Source organism: Felis catus, chromosome D3, assembly GCF_018350175.1.
Source record: "Felis catus isolate Fca126 chromosome D3, F.catus_Fca126_mat1.0, whole genome shotgun sequence".
In the NCBI taxonomy this organism is placed as follows: domain Eukaryota; kingdom Metazoa; phylum Chordata; class Mammalia; order Carnivora; family Felidae; genus Felis; species Felis catus.
The window spans coordinates 5,126,363-5,146,890 of NC_058379.1; the positions used below are offsets into that span (position 1 = coordinate 5,126,363).

The 20,528-nt window shown below is 56.2% G+C and overlaps 1 protein-coding gene across 1 annotated transcript in view; it reads right to left on the reverse strand.

Moving 5' to 3' along the window:
* TMEM132B (transmembrane protein 132B) overlaps nucleotides 1-11,748 on the reverse strand; it is a 373,840-nt gene extending 362,092 nt beyond the window's left edge. Inside the window, exon 1 of the mRNA XM_023241277.2 lies at nucleotides 11,449-11,748. Within this exon, the coding sequence (XP_023097045.2) occupies nucleotides 11,449-11,515 (67 nt within the window). The 5' untranslated portion in view covers nucleotides 11,516-11,748. The remainder of the gene's footprint in view (nucleotides 1-11,448) is intronic.
* Between the last annotated feature and the right edge of the window lie 8,780 nt (nucleotides 11,749-20,528).

Here is a 20,528-nt window from a genome sequence, read left to right on the forward strand (position 1 = left end):
AACAGGGCCCCAGAAACCCTACAGGAAACAGTGGGGCCCTCTACATAAAACTCTGCATTAGTGTGGCTAAAATACCTCGAACATTCCAGATGTCCTGCCTTTCCTGCCCCCTCCTTTCCCACCACCCACCACCCCACCCCCTTCACTCCTTCATTCAGGTCATGTAACTCTGGTTAACCTCTCAGTGCCTCGATGTTCCCTTCTTTAAAAGGGGTATAGTAATAACACCCACACACCCAGACTCCTAAGTATTAGGTGAGCTGACACATGCAAATTAAAGTTGTGACTGGCATGTAGAAAGCACCATGTAAGTACTAACTATTTTATACACAGAGGGGACTTTTCGTTCATTGTTGTTGTTGTTTTAATGTTTCTTTTTATTTTTGAGAGAGAGAGAGAGAGAGAGAGAGAGAGAGCGGGGAGGGGCAGAGAGAGAGGGAGACACAGAATCCCAAGCAGGCTCCAGGCTCCGAGCTGTCAGCACAGAGCCCGATGCGGGGCTCAAACTCACGAGCCACGAGATCGTGACCCGAGCCGAAGTCAGACGCCGAACCGACCGAGCCCCCCAGGCGCCCAGGTTCACGGTTGTTATTGAAACGGCATCGCACAGCGTAAGTTACCACGCAACCCACTCTTCTCTCTTGGCGAGCCCACGTCATCCTTCCAGGGGAAGAGAATATACGTCCAAGCGGCTCTCTCTAACAGTTACACGGTCGTGCGCGTGGAAATACCACGCGGTCAAGAGCTACTTTACCGATAGGGCAGTCGGGCCGCTCGGTTCTCTTTTTTGCCACTAGCGAAGACGCTGCTATAAACGCCCCTGAACCTACAACCTTGTACAGTGGTGCTCTCACTTCGAAAACCACAGGTGGCCCAGAAGTGGGATGGCTGGGTCAGAGACCAGCTTCTCTCTTCAGAGCTATGCGCAGAGCGCACCCCAAATGTTCCGTGTTTTCGATCAAAGCAACCGGAAGACGTGTGAAATCACCGGCCTGAAATCACAAGGACGCAGCCCAGCGGTTCCAGCGGCGGCCAAGGGCACGCACAAGGATGCCAGGGAGTGTTCGGCTCCCTGAGGGACAGGCACCAGAGGTCTCAGCCCACAGGTGAGGGCTGTCCCGGCCTGGGAGGCTTCTCCCCACCTCCCTTGCTTGGTAGGCTGCTGAGGCAACTCCTTCTTCTTCCTGGTGGGAGCACCGGGATTCTCCTTGGGGAAATCATCTCCTGTCTCTCTCTGGCAACGTGCTTCCAATTCCAACTCCAGAGACGAGCTTCTGCCTTAAGTGTGGCTCATCACATAAAGGATTCCATCCACAGTCACAGTCCCTGGGTGAGGGCTCCGTACGTGATGCAAGTGAGTCCAGGGGTCCTTGCTGGTACAATGAGAGAAGAGACAAGTGATTCTGGAGGAAAGCCTAGGGCTGACGGTGGCCAGATTTGCCATCAGGTGGAGAAAGGCTGTCTGAGAATTAAATGAACACAGAGGGAAAGAGAACCAAGAGACAGAGTGAGAGAGCAGAAGCGCTCACTCATTGGGAGTGTCAAGCACCTGGATCTAGCCATGCCTGAAGGCGTTGCGTCCTTGAACTTCCTAGCTCCAGAGTGCAGCAAATGCCCAGTTTTGTCCCTTGCGATGATAAGAATCCAGACGACTATAGGGACATGCACGCTGCATTTGGCACATTCATCTCCGTAAGTGAACTCAAAATCTTAGCATTGAAAACTTAATGCATCATGGACCTGAGTGTCACAAGTAAATATACAGAAGGTTATGTTCGTCTTTTTGTTTTAATTTTTTTTAACGTTTATTTATTTTTGAGAGACAGAGAGAAACGGAGCGTGACTGTGGGAGGGATAGAGAGAGAGGGAGACACAGAATCCGAAGCAGGCTCTGGGCTCTGAGCCATCAGCACAGAGCCCGACACGGGGCTCGAATTCACAGACCGTGAGATCATGACCTGAGCCGAAGTCGGACGCCCAACTGACTGAGCCATCCAGGCGCCCCCTTTTGGACTGTTTTAAAGATGAACTTCTGACTTCGGCTCAGATCATGATCTCACGATCCCTGAGTTCGAGCCCCGTGTCGGGCTCTGTGCCATCAGTTCAGAGCCTAGAGCTTGCATCGGATTCTATGCCTCCCTCTCTCTCTCTCTCTGCCCCTCCCCCACTCACTCCCTGTCTGCCTCTCAAAAAATGAATAAACGTTAAAAAAAAAATTTTTTTTTTTACAACCCAGAAAGAAAAAACACAAGGCCATAAAAGAGATCCACTGATCAGCACCATTCCAAGTATAAAATAATTAACCAGTGGGCTTCTTTAATCCTGGTTATCTCCAACAGCATCCCTACAAGGGTCTCCTGAGCTGTAAGCCACCCAGCCTTGCCTACAGAGTAAAAATATCTTGCACACACATGTGCTACTATTTTTAAAATGTTACATAAATGCTACTGCAATTACCCAAACCCACTCGTTCAAAAGCATCACTGAATTGATGGCAATTTTCAATCAATATGTTTTGTGTCGTTTTTCTCAACCAACAGATACCATACCCACAACTCTTCTCGTTCAGATGAGCTGGACAATTTTCCTGACATTACGAAGGGATACTTGTTCTTGACCACAAATGTGTGCTATTAACACACACTTACGGAGCGTTCCCTGCTTGACCTTCATTTAAGGCAAGCTTTGTCTGCAAAAGGACTAGGTGGTGCATCGTTCATTTCAGCTTTGCAGGCAAGATGATCTCCGACAGCACTCAATTCTCACTGTCGCGAGAAAGCAGCCACGAGCAGTAGGTAAACAAATGGACGCAGCCCTGTTGTAATAAAACTTTATTTACAAACACAAGTGGAGGGCCAGATTTGGCCCACGGGACACAGTTTGGTGATGCCACTTTAAGGGCTGCAGAAACCAGCCAGCAACCTGCCAGGAGCCAAAGCCAGCCCGGGGTCGGATCGAGCTTCAACACATCTCCAAACTGCAGTGGACGTTGATGAAGAAGACAGAATTTGACTGACACACGTTTCACCTACACATCACCAGGTAAAGCGAGTGTACCCATACTGGCCACGGACAATAAACTGGGCCAGAAGGAAACTTTTTTTCTTTTAATATTGCTGGTTCCAGCAGGAAAGATGAACACCAAAGTGGGTCTGATAGATCATAGGTCAAGTCCAACCTCCACCAACTGTCCTAACGGCGTTCTTAATAACTGCCGCCATTTACTGAGCGTTCAGTAAAACTGTGCTGTAAGCATTTTGCATCCAGGGTCGTCCTCGGATCCCCTTAACTGTATTCTCGCCAGTCGTGTGCATTATCTCACACGTGCAGGAACACGGGGTCGTCCACCCCAACCTTCTTCCCCGGGGCCGTCGGGGAAGAACTCACAAAAGGCAAAGGCCCAACCCACAGATGTAAGTTCTGTTTGTTAATTTCATCGCTGACAAATACTGATTTGGCCCCAGTTCCACGAACAGTGTTACGCATGGCGTCGGCACCCAGTAAATATTTACCGAACGAATCTATCAGTCAGCCGGTCCTGCGGCGTAACTTTCCAACTGCACCCGAATCCCACTTCCGACCTCGTCTACAGCCACCACTCGTGATCCAAGCCCGGACCGGTGCAGTAGACTTTCTCAGCAATCCCTGCTTCTGCTCCTGGGAGTCAGAGCACAGCCCTCTTCTGTCAAACCTGGACCAGCTGCCTCCTCATGCAGAGGAAACAGTCCTTAGCACCTCAGGGCCTTTGCACTGGCCGTTCCCTCTGCTCGGAACACCCTTCCCCAAGAAAGCCACCGAACAGCTTACTCCCTTACTTGCTCAGGCCTTTGCTCAAATGTCACCTTTCCAGAGGCTGCTATTGAGAATTGCGGGGGCGCCTGGCTGGCTGTTGATGGAGCGTGAGACTCTTTGATCTCGGGGCCGTGAGTTCGAGCCCCACGCTGGGTGTAGAGATTACTTAATAAAGAAAAAATATTCGAAAAACTAAGATAAAATAAAACTGCAAAACACCCCTTCCCGGCGCTCCCTCTCTGCTGCCCTGCTCCGTGCTTCTCTGTAGCCCTCACTACCGTTTGAGAAACTGCACTTCGATTATTTGTTTAGTTCGGTATTTGTCTGTCTCCACCTTAGCGCTGATCCCACGAGGACGGGGACCTTTGTCTGTCTTGTCCTTGCTGTGCCACCAGCTCTGAGAACAGTGCCATCGCAGCACAGGCGCACAAGAAAAATGTGTTAGAATAAGCAAAGGCAGGCAAGGAGGAAGGAAGCAGACCGGGGCGGAGTTTCAAGGAAGAAAATCGGCAGGAGGGGAGATCGAGACCTGCTTTCCACGTGGGGAAACAGAGTCTCAGAGAGCTCAAGGAGCTAGACCGGGGTCCCAGACCTCCCGATTTCTTGCGAGGAGCCAGAAAGACCTGGATACTGACATCTGCTACTTTCTAAACGCTGGCAACGAACGAGACGAGTCTGCAGGCCAGTTAAGGCCCAAAGGCAGCCAGAGGCTCCCCGCTGGCCTGGAAAAGCTCCAAGTCACCGCCACCCCAGAAAACTCATTTGGCGAAATGGCATTTTCCACGCACACCGGGCCCCTCCCCTTCCACTGCCCCTGCCCCATATTTCGGCCGGAGGACAGGGTCCCCTCCCGCCTGGCCACCCCCTCCGGCCTCATCTCCCGCAGAGCCCCCATCCCTGTGCCCGGGCGCCCCCCAGCCCCCCCAATCTGGCCCCCCGGCTCCCCCAGGGGAACCGGCAACGGCGGACGGCACAACCACAGAAGGGGAAAATACCGAGCCGAGGCTATAAATACGTCGACAGCACACAACACGAAGAGAACCAGGCAAACAAAGGAAGCCACGGAATCCGAGAGCCGGGGGACCAGGCAGAGCCAGCCTGCCGCTCCGGAGTTCTGGAAGGAACGACGGGACCCTGCAGCAGGCCCGCGGGGTCGGCCCGGGGAGCGCTGGCTGCAGCCACAGCGCTATTTTTATGTGTCCATTTGTCCGGTGCGTTAGGAGCCCTGGTGGGAGACATTCCGAGCACAGAGCAGACGTTAGAGATGCGTTATTTACTGAGTCACCCCTCCTGGGCGCCGCGTTCTGGGCACCAAAGCACAGCCACGATGAGTTAGGTCCCCCAACGGGTTAATTTAGGTTAACACCGCAAAACAGCCACGCTCAGAAGCACCAGGAGGCTCCAGACACTCCATCACCCTCGGTAATAAAATACAGCAAATCAAATTGGACTCTATTGATTTTTTATGTAACTATTTTGGGACTGGGGTGTAAGGAGAGGGTATTGATCAGGTAAGGAGCCAGGTGTCAGGGAAGGGAGTTCGGAGCAGCCTGACTGTGGAGCCAGGTGGTCTGAGCAAGGGAGGACGTCGGAATTCAAGTCCAAAGAACCTCGGCTTTTTTCTCTCCTTCCCTTGGCAGGCAGCGGGCATCACGGGTCCATCCTGCACTCAAGTAGCAAAACAAGTGCGTGGATGGAGAAAGGGGACAACGGCGGCTCTGTCTCTCCCCTTGGCACCTATCACCGCCTGCCATTAAATTATGTATTTGTTTGTCTGTTGTTTCCTTACTGTCTCACTCCACCCGAATGACAGTCCTCGGAATGGGGAATGTGTCTCCTTTGTTCCAGGCTGTGTCCCCAGAGCTTAGAGCTGAGGAACAGATGTTTGCTGAGTGAATGAATGAATGAATGAATGAACGAGTGAGTGAATGAACAAGTGGTCCGCGAGCACCTGCTGTGTGCCAGGCACTGAGCAAACCACCTTGCAAGTATTCCCACTCCCGCCTGGAACACCCTTCTCCAGGTGGGCTCCTTCTGATCATGTAGGTCTTTGGACAAGATGACTGCCACCTCCTCCAGGAAGTCTTCCTGGATCACCCAGTCACTCCCCATCCCATAGCCTTGTGTTGAACATGAGGGGCACAAATTACTGGCTAGGACTTTCCTGTTTGTGATTTTGCTGGCTCCCTGTCTCTCCATCACACGAGCCTGTCCTAGAATGCAAGCCCCTGAGATCGCAGGTACCTAAGCCGGAGAGATTGGGAAATGAGAGAAAACTCCAGGATAAGAAGGCACCGTAGAGGCAGGAAAGACAGGAGTCAGGTTCGTCGGGAGGAGACCCCGCCCTGCCACTCACAATCTGCATTGTCTTGATCGGGTCCCTGCGTTCCTCTGAACCTTAGTATCTCCACCGGGGATACATCTGAGCCCCTAACCTCTCCCTGGGCGGCCACCCAAGAATCCAGGGAAATCCTAAGTGAGTAGCCACATGGTAAGCACCAAGGCTCCGTTAACCTTCACTTCACAGCTTTGACTGTTACAGCCAAGAGCCCATCTGGCCTTCCTAGGTTGAAACCGCACCCCCGATGTGATATCAGGAGGTGGGGCCTTCGGGAGGTGATGAGGTCACGATGGGGGAGCCTCAGGAGTGGAGTGGGTGCCCTCACAGAAGAGACCCCCCTCCCCCCGCGCCCGCCGCGGGCTCCCGCATCCTTCCACCACATGAGAACACGGGGAGAGGAGAAGAGGGCTCTCACCAGAACGTGGCCATGCCGGGGCCTTGGTCTTCGACTTCCCAGTTTCCAGAACTGCGAGAAACAGAGGTCTGTTGTTCACAAAGCACCCATCCTGGGGTCTTTGGCTACAGCAGCCCAAGTGGACTGAGACAGGGCCCATTTTACAGATGGGGATACTGAGTCTCGGAGCGGTCAACGGTTAGACGAGATCTCCCAATTTCTTGAGAGAAGCCAGACACCTGGATCGTGACACTGACACGTCCCACTTTTTACATGCTGACAACTCACGAGTGAAGTCTGCAGGCCACACATGCCACCAGGGCGACAGAAGTCGCCCTCCACTGGATTTCCACGCAGGCTCAGTTGCCCAAGACGCCAAACCCTCCCTGCAGATACACCCCAGGGCTCCTGACTGAGGGGGACAGCTGTAGAGCTGCCAACACTTCCCAGAACGATTTTCTCAAAAAAGAACCAAATCCCTGAATCCCCTGGGCCCAAATGAGCCTCAAAATCCAATCCATCGCCCACAAACCCTGGTGCCAGGAACACGCAGAAGGTAACAGTTTCAAGAGCACTGACTCTGAACCAGGCCCGCTGTGGGTTCACATCCGTCCCCCTTCCCTCTGTGTGACCTCACATAAGCCACGGCCTCAGTTTCCTCATCTGTAAAATGGGACAAGTACCAGTCCTTACCCCATGGGGTTGTGGAGGGTCAATGAAGCAAAATCCACGAAGGGTTCAGGACACACAGACAGCTGTCGACCGGGGTTAGTTACGGAGCTGTTCCAGACTCCCAGGTTCACTGAAGTAGAAGGACCAGGGCAGGAGACCAAAGGGAAAAGAGGGGGAGTCTCTCTGCCCAAGTCTCCGCCTTGAACAGAACCATCTAATCCCTCGAGGGCACCAAACGTAAAGGATTCCCAGGCGCCTGCAGAGTTGACCCCCCAGGTCTGGTCGATTCCTACGGCTCGCAGCCTTAGTTCCCCTTCACACACGCATGTGCTGCAGGACAGAAGTGCAAGCCCCCAGCAGAGGCTGGCACTTGGACGGGGCTCGATCACCACCCCCCAGCTTGGCCCGCGGAGGCCCGTCCACACCACTCTGTGTGAGGCTGCGCGGGGGAACCTGGTTGCGTCAGGTGGTAGGGAAGGCACAGACCAGCACCTGGGCTAGAATCTGACGCTGTGTGGCCTCAGGCAAGTTACTTGGCATCTCTGGATCTCAATATCCTCACCTATAAACGGTGAATAGTGAGAGTGTCCACCTCCCTGGCGGGAGGTGGGCCTCTCCCACTGTGTTCACACAAGGCAAGGCTTGGGCCGGGGCCTGCAACACGGGGGGGGGGGGGGGGGGGGCGCCTTCAGAAGCCCTCGCTTCTATCACCCCGTCCCCATCAGCACCACTGGGATGATTCACTGCTTTTGTGAGCATCACCAAACCACTGTCGTTCTCCTGACCTTGGGCTCCTTAAATGGAGCCACAGTCCCTCAAAGGCCCATCCAGTAGGGCTAAGCCTCCCCTGAGCACAGTGAGAAACCCCTGGGGGCCGTTCTTTACAAAGAACAATTGTGTGAGCCACGCGCCTGACCTGACACCAATTCACCCGCCTGACCTGACACCAATTCACCCGTGTGGCCCTGAGGAAGTCTCTCCCCTGGTCTGGGTCTCCTTTTTCCCATCTGCACAGGGGGCGGTTGGGCCAGGTGCTCCGAGATGCCTTCTTGCTCTGTGAGACCACTCACTCACTCCAAGAAAGATCTGGGGGGACCAAGCTCCCCACGAAGCCGTCCATGGCGCCCGGGGGGCCTCCATATCCCCAAGGGGACGGGCCGCGTGCATTTGCTCAACCCCACAGCAACAAAGGGAAAGTCCCGTCTCTGTGCCCATTCGATGTCAGACCCAGGAGAGAAGAAAGGAGCCACCCAGCCGCGTACAACCCGGGGGGGGGGGGGGGGGGCTCATCCAGGAACAAGGCCCCTGGAAGGGCTCTGCCAGCCCAGAGACCACCCTCCTGGACTTCACATCGACAAGCGAGGGGTTCCTTTTGCTCTCGTGGGTCATGGCAATCACCGTGCTCATTGTTGGCTGTGACTGCCGCAGCTCACACAGAAGCCTCCCGCCTCCCAAGTCCCCCGCATCCGGTGGGGGGGGGGGGTGCTGAAATGATTTACTCTGGGAACCTCCACCGTACCGCCACTAAATCACTCAGGGGAGGTGACAGCAGTTGCATCCCACCCCCACCACCTCCGGACGACACTTCTCTGCAGAGCAACACCATAGACAGGCAAGCCCCCCCCCCCAAATCACTATTGTCATGAGAAAGAAATATACCACATTGCATGCCAAGGTGCCAGGCAGGGCGAAGAGTATCTCCGCTTTGGGGCCAAAGCCACCCCCCCCCACACACACACACAAGTCACTGCCAGTCACAAGGCCCCTCTGTTGGGGGCTCTCCACCCACCCCAATTTTATAGACCCTGAGCACAATGGGTCAATGAAGCAAGGCGCGTCCATTTTCCCCAGCAGGGACTGTAACAGCGCTGCTAATTTGCAAAGCCGTAGCTCGCACAAAAGTGCCTTGAATAATGGGGGCCCCCTAGTCGCCAAGCTGGGGGATTTGTGCTGACTCTTACCAAGTGCAGGTCCATATGTTTAAGCGCTTACAAGGCTGAGTACGCCCACCACGCTCTTTACCATGGCAGCTGCCCACGCGGGGGGGGGGGGGGCGGGGGGGGGCACAGAGCAGACAGTCCCTGCGTGTGACGGGGGAGAGGGCGTCCTTCCTTCCCTCAGCACCCTTCCAGCCCCTCTCCCAAACCTCAGCCACATGCGATCGCTAAATCATGCCAGAAATGACCCAGAAGATCCAACCAGCTCCGAAGGAAACTGTAGCTAATTCCTCTGAACCTTTCAACCGACAGTAGGCAGCTAAGTATCTTTCAAGAATCGCAGCCTTGTTTTTTTCCTAGCTCTCCTAACTGGTGCTAAATATAGAGTTATCAAACTGTCTCTCTTTATGTCCCTGGTAGGGACCGGTGAAAAGACTTACATGTGCTCCCAAGAACCTGACGATGGCACGGGGGGGGGGGGGGGGGGGTCCTCTGCCTCATGGCACCTGCATTAGGAATTGCCCAGCTGAGACCCTCGGGGAGCGGCAGGGACAGCAGGGCTAGGAGCCGGGGCCAACAGCAGGTTTCAGAGGTGGTACACCTTCCCTGCCAGGACCCGGCCTCCTCCCAGAGCCAGGCACAAGCTCTTCCGTTGCTAGGGGATGGGAGGGGGGGCGGGGGGGGTTCTCCATGTTCTCCTACAAGCGACAGGCAGGCAGCTTCTCTGAGAGACTTCCAATACCGGCTTCCGAGCACATCCAGGCAAAGGCTGACCCCCGTGGAGAAACAAAATAGAAACAAAACTGTAATTTTCAAGTCCAGGGAACTGCGCTTTGGGGAACAGGTCCCAGGGAGGGCTTCAGCTAAGAGGAAACGGCCCTGACCCCGGCAACAGCCCGCCCTTATGAACCACGGAAGGACACCGAGAGCAGGCGACACGGCCGGTATAGCTGCTCATTAGCCCAGCAGAGGGAAGACCCGTCCACGCGCGAAGCCAAAGCTGAACGCCGATGGGGATCTCTGGCACCAGGTTTTTTCCGAGTGGAAGGTTTTATGAAATATCCTGGGTCACTTCAGGGCGTCTCGAAGGCAGACAATGTTTACTTTTTCCACGCAAATACATCACGCGTTAAGTTGGCGTACAAGGTTTGTCCCTAAATGCAACCTCCCTGAGGCAGTTGCAGCTGAAAAGTTAAAGTTCTATTTTTCTGCTGCATTCTGGGTGTCTGTGCGGTTTGTTTGTTAAGGAGCAGAATTTTTTTCTAAAGAGAACGCTCTCTGCTCCCCCAATCATGGGTCCTGATTTTGAAAGGGCTGGAGGAGAACCGAGCTCTCCAAATGCACACGCAGGTTGCTCGTGACGGCTCCGGGTTCATCGGAGCCTTCAGGACGGTCTCTACTGCTTGGGGTGGGGGAAGGGGAGGGGACGGACTGGCATTTCAGGGTGGCCTTCCTCTAGAACCAACATGTAGCCACGCCAAGGCGGTAAAACCGTTCCAAACTCCAGCAGAGAGAGAAAATACATGACTGTTCTGCCTTTCCCACTCACTAGGTTTTGGCGACAGCTGCGCCGGTGCCAGCAGGGAGCCCGGCTCCAAGGTACCCAGGCAATGGCTCTGGGCATCACCACGTTCCAGGCGGCCCTGCGCGCGCGCGGGGCTGCCCGGCCGCCTCGGGGTCAGGGCGCTGGGGCAGCACGCGTCTCCAGAACGCGAGCAGCAGGCTGCGCCTGGGCCAAGGGGAGGCCACTCGGGGAGGGGACATGTTCGGGGAAGGGGGAGGGGGGGTGTAAAAGCAGGAGGGTGCGGCGGGGAGCGGGGAGAGGCTGCGGACGAGCCAGACAGACTGCGCCGACCGAAGACGACCTCAAGGCTGGGGCCCCGCAGGTGTCCTGGGAACGCGCGGCCGTGCGTCGTCCGCGGGCAGCAGGAGACCGGGAGAAGGGGGTCCACCGACGCCCCGTCACAGCGAAACCCCGGGGAAACCAGGGCCAGGCGGGGTGGCGGGGGGGGGGGGGGGGGCTAGATTCCTGGAGGCGCGCCCCCACCCGCCTCGAGACGCTGAGCGCCTCTGGTCTGTTGCCCCCCTGCGCCCTGCAGGGATCCGCAGGGGAGCTGGCGCGGAAGGCTGGCGGGCTCTCGCGCCGGGCAGAGAGGTACGTGCCGGGGACCCCTGGGTTCCCGGGGTCTCCCCAGACCCGAGTCCGGGAGGTGCGAGCTGCCGGGGACTTGCGAAGGAGGTGGCCGCCCCGCGCGGGAGCCAACTTTGTGCGCCGCGGCCGGGGTCGGGGATGGGGTCCGGGGACGCGTTACCTGGGCACCGGAGCGCAGTCAGCGCCAGCAGGAGCCCGAGCGGCGGCGCCCGGCCCGGGGGCGGCATGGTCCTCGGCGCGCGGTGGGCGCGGCGCGGGGCTGCTCCTGTCGCGCGCCCGGCCCGGCCCGCGGCTCCCGGGGGCGGGGGTGGGGGGCAGCCCCCGGCGGCTACGCTCGGGCGCCGGGCATGGCTCGCCCCCGGGGCGCCGCTCTTCCCCAGACGCAAGCGGCCGGCGCTGGCGGCGCTTCCTCCGCTCGCCCCTGCGCGCTCTCCGGGGCTCGGCAGTGCGCGGCCCGGGAGCTGGGGGCCGCGGGGGGCTCAGCGCCCCGCGCCCGCGCCGGCGGCCCCGCACTTGGCCCGAGTTGCGCGGGCCCCGCCGCCGCCGCCGCCGCCGCCGCCGCCGCCGCGGCTCCTGCGCCCCAGCGCCCGTCCCATCGCCGTGGCGCCGCCGCCGCCGCCGCCGCCGCCGCCGCCGCCTCTGCCCGCGCCAGCTGCCGGCCGCCCCGCAGCCCGCGAGAGAGTGAGCGAGCGGCGAGCGCCGGGCGGAGGGCGGGGCGGCGGCGGGAGGGCGGGGCCGGGGAGGGGGCGGGCCCGCCGCGGAGACGGGGCCCCAGGCGGCCGCCCAGCCATAGGCGGCGGGACGTGCCACTCCCGGGCGTCCCTGGGGGAGGGCGCCCGGCGGCACAGGCCCAGAGAGCCCCGCGGGGGCGGTCTGGGGCGGGCGCGCGGACGGGGCCGCGGGAGGGGGCACCTGCCGGCCGAAAGCAGATAGATGGGGCGGATTCGGGCCAAGTGGCGGGAGTTCCCAAGGTCGCGGGGGGGGGGGGGCGGGGGGGGATGGATGGTCCTCGGAATGGGGGGAAGGGTGTCCGCGGGGGACAGGGACTGCGAGGCTGAGTGCGGACGAGAGGTCCTGGGATACTTTCGGCCCAGCTTGGGGGTCCCCGTGGGGTCGCCTCGGGGAGTCGGGGGGGAGGGGGGGGCTACCTGAGGAATTTCCACCAAGCACTGGGACAGGGATGGGGGTGCCCTGGCTGGGCGCGGTCAGGGGCCCTGAAAGAAAGCGAAGGCGACTTGGGGTTGTCTACCCAGGTGTGAGGCGGCGGCCCTCGGGGGCCCTTATTTACTTGAGCGGGAGGACGCCCAGGCGTCAGGCATACGCGACCAGGCGAGGGACGGCTCTGGGGGCAGGGTCACAGCGACTGCGCCAGGGTGTAATGGAGGCAGGGACGGGGACTGGGTGGGCGATCGGATTCCTCCAGCCTGGGAGACGGGCCTCACTGGGGGCTCACAGTAGCTATTATCCCCCCGGGGGCACCTCTCACCCCAACCCCGGGGCCGGGCGACGGGGGCTCAGCAAACTGAATGAATCAGGCTGGGGTCACGTAGGGGCTCCTGCAGTCGTCAGATGCCCGGACACTTGCCCTACACAGCTGGGGGGGCCGGTGGGGAGGCACCTGAGGTGGGAGTCCCCCCCCACCCCCGGTCCCAGCTCCCATGTACCAGCCACTGGCTCCAGTGTCTAGGTTTCCCATAAAAAAAAGTGGGTCAAACTGTTTAGAAACGTCAATAAGGCAGCAGTGGGGTGAGCAAACCGAGTCCCAGAGTCTTGGCTGAGAACGCGGCCCTGCCACCCCAGTTATGCCACCTGGGCTCCGTCATTTAGGCTCCACAGCCTCAGTGTCCCCATCTGACAAATGGAAGCCACCTCACCGTCCCCTTGGGGTCCCGTATAAGGCGTATAAAGCCCCCGACCTATGAAGAGAGAGCTCATTTAAAGGGATCCACTGTCCACATGATCATTCTCATCACTATGGTCATTATTCTCACGTATCTGATTTTCCTCTGTGGGCCCAGAGCTCACATCTGAAGAACAGCCCTCCCCCTCCCAGCTGGCGAGGGGGGCCGGCGGGGGACAGGGCACCTGCTTCATTAGTACAGACAAGCTCATTAGCAGAGGCAGCGCTCAGCTCTTCTTAGATAAAGGAAGGAAGAAGGAGCCGGGGGCAGGTGACGAGTCTCTAGGCCAGGTTAATTGCGAGACAGAAAGGGAATCTCCCGTCGCAACTAGCAGCTTCCTTTTCAAGGGACCCAAGTGCTGGCCAAACCCCTTTGGGCTCCCTGGCAAGGCCTGCGATCCAAACGTGGAGAACCAAATACCAGGATGGACAAGGGGTGGTCTCCTCGGGTCTGGGGTGGCCCTTGGGAAGGGCCCCTCTGCCCCCCCCATGACGGTTCCCCCGACTGGGAGCATGATCCCCAGATGCTGTCAGCATGGCCCGAGATCCTCTGAGCCCAGATGCGTCCTCTGTGTCTTCTCTTTCCCACTCACTCATTTGTCAGTGTTTGCTGAGCTGAGCACCTACTATGTGCCAGGCCTTGGGGACTGGGGAGGGAGATGGGGAAACAAAAAATGAATGGAATGCAGGTCCTGCCCGCCCCCAAAAGGAGGAAAAGGAGGAAATGCATACAGAGCTAATCTCTGGGGAGCTCACAGCAGGGAGACCTGGGGTGTTCTAGGCAAGGTGCCCACGTGTTTGACTGCTGACAGGTGGTGGGGGGGGGGATGGTCTGTGACCAAAGACAACAAGTCATTTTCCGGCCGGGATGCACGGGGAGGGGGTGAATAGGTCTGGTGAGTCCCTCACATCCTCAGAGAGGCCTTCCCAGACCAGACCAGCCATCTAAAACAGACCCCCCTCCCGGGGCGCCTGGCCGGCTCCATTGGAAGAGCAGGAGACTCTAGATCTCGGGGTCCTGAGTTCGAGCCCCATGTTGGGTGTAGAGGTTACTTTAAAAAGTAAATTTAAAAAACTTCTAGAAGTAATTAAAAATTATTGAAAAATAAAATGGACCCCTCCCTAGCTCTCCATTCTGGTCATATATCGTTCTAAGTACTGCTGTTACAAAGCTAAAGTAGAGACAGGCATAGTTCTGTTCCCCCCCCCCCCCCCCGGCGGATCGCTGCTAATGATGGCTGTGGAGAGGGATCTGTTTTTTGAGGGTGGCTTTTCCACACGGCTGTGTGACTTTGGACAAGCCCCTAAACCCCTCTGAGCTCCTTATGTGAGATGAGAATTCCAGCCCTCCCTCAACCTGTCCTGTGGTTGGGTAAGGACTCCCGCATATTAACCAGGCCCCAGAGTCTATTATTATAATGGGTGTATTTCCAGCATTATTCTGGGCAGGGAAAAGGACTTCCTGAAGGGGTCACAGAAGGTAGGAGGGACCCGCAGCAGTGACCTAGGAGACCACTGCCCCCCCCCCAGCCCGGCAGAGCCCTCCTCTCAAGCCTACCCCACAGCCCCACTCAGCAAACCTAGAATCTCACCCCCAGTCTGCTGGCCTCACTCATAGCCTGAGACAAGATCGTAAGAATTACGCAGCCAAACCCCCGCCCCCCGCCGTGTGCAGATGGGGAAACTGAGGCCAATCCAATTAAAAGCGAGCCCAAGGCCCTCTGCTCCGAGCTAGCTTCCCCCAGGTCCCGCACCCCCTACCCGCCAGGCAGGTGCCCCCACGCGGGCCCTCTCGCGCGCTTCCCCGCCCCCATCTCTGCTAAACTCAGCCCACGCGCCCGCGCGGCCGCAAGCGTAGAGCGACACTGCCATCTCGTGGCTGTGCTGGCACTGCGGGCCTGGCCCGAACCGCAGAAGGAAGGGGGATACGAGGGGCCCTGGGCAGAGGGGTTTCCCCACCCCTGCCCCGGCTTTGGAACGCCACCCCCCCTTATCCTTGGCACCGCCAACGTTTCCAGCACCCATGCAGCGACCCCCGTCGTGACCCATCCATCGTCAGTTAAGATGTTCTTTGCCAAGACGGACTGTCCTTTTCCAATGCAAATACTCGCGTTCAGCTGGGATGGTCCGGGGACCACCCTCAAAGCCACCCTCCCGTTTCCACCACCTCGGGCCGCGTGGTGGGTGAGGAGGGCCTCTCAGAATAGCAGCTGGGCTCCCTTGAATAGGAAGTCAAGAAGAATACAGTTGCTAGCACACCTCGATATATGGACAAGTGACGGAAGGAAGGGGGTCCCTTTCCCGGGACCCCCCCCCCATGCAAGTACCTCGTATCTCTCTGTCCCATTTCCGTATTTGCTGCACAGCAGCTGTTACTACCTGGCATCATGCGTCCAGGAGGACGAACTTCATTAGTGCTGGTCTCCCCCACTGGAAGGTCAGCCCCTGTCTTGTTCACCAAATGGCTGGTGACAGAACAGGGCTGGGCGCAAGGGGAAAGTCCAGGAAATGGTGGTGAAATTGGTGAGCGAGTGAAAGGGCACCCGATTAAGAGCTGAGCCCTCGGGAGGCGGCAGAAACCCCAAAAAGCTGGTGAAAATTGAGGACGGAAGGGGCTTGAGTCCACTTTCAGATAGAGCCCCAGTGGGTGGGGAGGCCCCGGGGAAGAGTGGCTTCCAGGGGTGGTTCGGCACCCCCCCCCTCCCCGAGCCGCCCTCCCCCACCCCCCAGCAGGGGATTCTGGAACAAGTTTTAACCGCTCTGGGGCAGAACAAACATTTAACACACACCAGGCAGGCACTGCTCTAAGGGCTTTGCACGCTTTGGGTTTTTTAATTTAGTTTTTATTTGCTTATATTTATTGCTGTAAAGTAAATGTTTTCTAATTTATAGCTGTGAAGTACACATAACATAAAACTGACCCTTTCGACCATTTCAAAATGTACAATTCCGTGGCGTTTCAGACATTCATGGTGCTGTGCACCCATCACCCATATCCGGTTCCAGAACTTTCTCCTCACCCCAAAGCGAAACCCTGTGCCCAGCTACTCCCCCGCTCCCCTCAGCCTCCGGCCAGCACGGAACTGCTTTCTGCCTTTATGGCTTTGCCGCTTCTGGACATCTCATCCAAGCGGGATCTCACCACGTGCCGTCTTTTGCCCCCCGGCTTCCGCACCCAGAGCAGGCCCATCCACGGTTGTGGCATGAATCAGTACCTCACTCCTCGTTTCTAGCTGAAGAATGCTCCACTGTGTGGGTAGGACACATTTTTGTATCCATTCGTCCGCTGTTGGGCGTTTGGGTTGTCGGCACCTTTTGCTACTGTGAATAGAGCTAGGCTGAACACTTGTCTACAACCTTTTGTCACCTGTTTTCAGGCCAGATTTGGGCTGAAACCCATTTTTAGTTCATGGGACCCTCACAACCATCTGCTCCACAAACCATAAAAGGCTGAGGAAACTGAGGCACGGAAAGCTTACGCAATTTACCTGTGGGCACACTGCCGGCCAGCTAGGGGCACGATCAGATTTGACCCAGTCTGACTCTGGGGTCTGTTAGCCGCCAGGGTGGGCGGGATGTGTCTTTCCCACCCACTGTTGCCTCAGCACAGCCCAAGACCCCCAGAACTGCCAGACGCAGCCTACTCTCCTTCCCAGCAAGCTCCCAACTGGCTTAAGTGGCAACCTCAGCCCTTTGGGCAGGGGGAGGAGTCCTGATAGGTGTCAGGCAATCACCTTCGGTCCTGGCAAGGGACCACGCTAGAGGAGGCCTGTGACCCAGTGCCGACCAATGCGATCCATGTAGAAGGTAGTTGTGGGAAGCTTGCTTTCCTAGAACAGATGAGAGAGGCAAAGGGCCTGTTTTGCCCTCCGCCCCTTCCTTCTGGCCATCTTAGAAAGTGAAGGTGTGATAGGAGGGCCCTGGCAGCCTCTTTTGGCCTTGAGGCACCACAGGACTACAGATGGCGGAACAGAAAGAGAGCTCCTGGGGCGCCTGGGTGGCTCAGTCGGTTAAGCGTCCGACTTCAGCCAGGTCACGATCTCACGGTCCAGGAGTTCGAGCCCCGCGTCGGGCTCTGGGCTGATGGCTCAGAGCCTGGAGCCTGTTTCCCATTCTGTGTCTCCCTGTCTCTCTGCCCCTCCCCCGTTCATGCTGTGTCTCTCTCTGTCCCAAAAATAAATAAACGTTGAAAAAAAAATTTAAAAAAAAAAAAAAAAAGAAAGAGAGCTCCTGACAACATCTTTGAGCCATAGCGCCAGCCTCCAGGCCAGACTTTCTGTTCACTGAGGGGATAAGCTGAACTGTTTAAACACAGCACCTCGGATATTAACTACCGGTAACCAAAAGCAGCCTCATGGATAGAAGTAGGTCTAGGAAAAGCCCTGAGTGGACCGTGATATGTATTTACCACTCAACAAAATATCTCAAGTCAACAGGTGGGAAATACAAATATATAAATATATATAATTAAATATTAGAATATTATAAATATAAAATAAATTATATATAACATATATTATACATATATATGTGTATATATATATATATATATATATATATATATATATATAAAAAACACATTGGGTGTTACACATCACCTAACAAAATAAAAGCTTTTTTCAAAAAGCAACAGTCTTGGGGCGCCTGGGGGGCTCAGTCGGTTAAGCGTCCAACTTCAGCTCAGGTCACGATCTCGCGGTCCGTGAGTTCGAGCCCCACATCGGGCTCTGGGCTGATGGCTCGGAGCCCGGAGCCTGCTTCCGATTCTGTGTCTCCCTCTCTCTCTGCCCCTCCCCCGTTCATGCTCTGTCTCTCTCTGTCTCAAAAATAAAATAAAACGTTAAAAAAAAAAATTCAAAAAGCAACAGTCTTGTCCCTGCACCTTCATACGTGTAGTTCTTCAAGGTAGGTCCCTGAAGAACGGATCACCAAGTGAAAGCGGGTACAATTCAGGAATTTTCACATCAAGGGCCTCTCGGAAAAGTTGTGCCAATTCAAATTCCTAGGAGTGCGTAGCGGTTCGCGCAAATCTTAACTTGAGGTCTATGAATTCAACCTCATTTGTTTTATTCATTTTTAATATACAATCTGGTTTATCCAATTAATAAAAGATTTCCCATTTGGGTTAGTCCATTATACATTATGAATTTGTAAATATCCAGGAGACTGTCACAATGAAATTTAGAAATTCAATGAAATCGTCACTAGTTTTAATCTTTTCATCACTTACTATAATTGTTTGGCCCTTCGGTAAACCAGGGGTGTGAGGGATGGCATTGTGCCATTGTCAGCAAAACGGGGGGGGGGGGGGGCTTTTCCCATCTGCAGAGCTGTTTCTCCTGAGCACATCTGCCTTTACAGTTTTAAATGTTTTTTATTTATCTCACAAATTATATTTATTCTTTGGTCTTTGTTTAGGGGAGCTTCCCGTGGGAAAACGGGGGGGCATTCCAGATCACGCTGGGATTAGTGTGCATTAGCTTCTCCGCTTTTGCAAAGCTCCTGAGGAGGTACAGAAAATGATAAAACACGGGACAGGGTGAGGTACCCAAGCTGGAGTTGATCACTTGTTAAATCACTGCATTTAGCTACAAAGGACCAAGAGATGTCTTCTTGTCTGGAACCACAGGGCTCAGAACAGTGTTACAGTTGATAATGACAAAAACCAAAGCCAAGAGGGATGATTGGTTTGCATGACCGCAGTGTTCGTGGCTTCAGGCTTGGCTGCTTCCAGGAACCCAATGTCCTCAGGACTCCGTGTCGGAAGAAGAACGGCAGGGGCGCCTGGGTGGCTCAGTCTCAGTCGGCTGAACTTGAACATCCGACTTCGGCTCAGGTCATCTCGCAGTGCGTGGGTTTGAGCCCCACGTTGGGGTCTGTGCTGAGAGCCCGGAGCCTGCTTTGGAATCTGTGACTCCCCCTCCCTCTCTGTCCCCTCCCCCACTCATGCTCGCTCGCTCTCTCTCTCTCTCTCTGTCAAAAATAAATAAACATTAAAAACATTTTTTTAAAGAATGTCAGAAAGAAAGTATTACTGGCCTCAGAGAGGTCATATGCCCATCCCTGAACCAATCACTGGGCTCAGGGGATGGGATAAGCTAATTGGCCAGGCTGGAGTCACGTGCCCAACCCCAGCGCGGGGAGAGCATCAGCCCTGCCCAAACTGCACAGCCTGAGAGCCGGGTACACGGGGAGTCAAGGGCAGACTCCAGGGTAAGTGGATTCAATGTTAAGAACAGACCCAGAAAGAACACTGCTCCACCGATGAGAGAGCGCCCTCCTCGCCCTTGGACATTCCCAAAACACACTTTTTTTTTTTAATATTTATTTTTGACAGAGAGAGACACAGAGCATGAGCGGGGGAGGGGCAGAGAGAGAGGGAGACACAGGATCGGAAGCAGACTCCAGGCTCCAAGCTGTCCGCACAGAGCCCAATGCGGGGCTCGAACTCACAGACCGTGAGATCATGACCTGAGCCGAAGTCGGACGCTCAAGCTCAACCGACTGAGCCACCCAGGAGCCCCAAAACACACTTTCATTCAGCAGGCAGAAGACACAGATGATGTTTATGCCTTTAAGAATGTAAATTAGGGGCTCCTGGGTGGCTCAGTCGGACTTCGGCTCAGGTCATGAGCTCACGGTTCGTGGGTTCAAGCCCCGCGTCAGGCTGTGGGCTGACAGCTCAGAGCCTGGAGCCTGCTTCGGATTCTGTGTCTCCCTCTCTCTCTGCCCCACCCCTGCTTGCACACTCTCTCTCTCTCTCTGAAAAATAAAAACATTTTTAAAAAAGAATATAAATTAAAATTTTTCATGCAATCACATTTCCTCAAGCATGTTTGCACTGAACGAACCCCTGCACTTTGGACGCCAGAGCCGGGGCACCCCAGCGTCTCACCGTCGACACCTCTAAGTAAGGCGGCAGAAGCCCAACGCGGAGCATCACTAATGAGTCCTCAGCATGCTCCCGCCTTAGAGAAGGACACGCCGCGGCGTCAGCTCCGGTCCCCGGCTACGGGCGCCCCTGAACACCTGATCGACTGAATGTGAGCCTCTTTCTCCTACTGCTTAAGACCCTCCGGTGTGTGATGGGCCACGGAACCATCCCAGTAAAATCAGAGGGGGTGCTTTCACCCCCATTTCACAAATGAGGAGACTGAGGCTCAGGGGGTGCTTTAAATCACGAAAAATGGCACCGCTGGGGTTGGAGGCAAGACTCACTGTCCCCAAAGCCCTCTCCGAGTTCTTCCTCGGGCCCCTCAGAGGGCCATTCCTGACGGAGAGATGCCGAGCTGCCTGCCAGGGGGAAACCGCGGCCTGTGTCACATCCTCCCCGGAGAGGC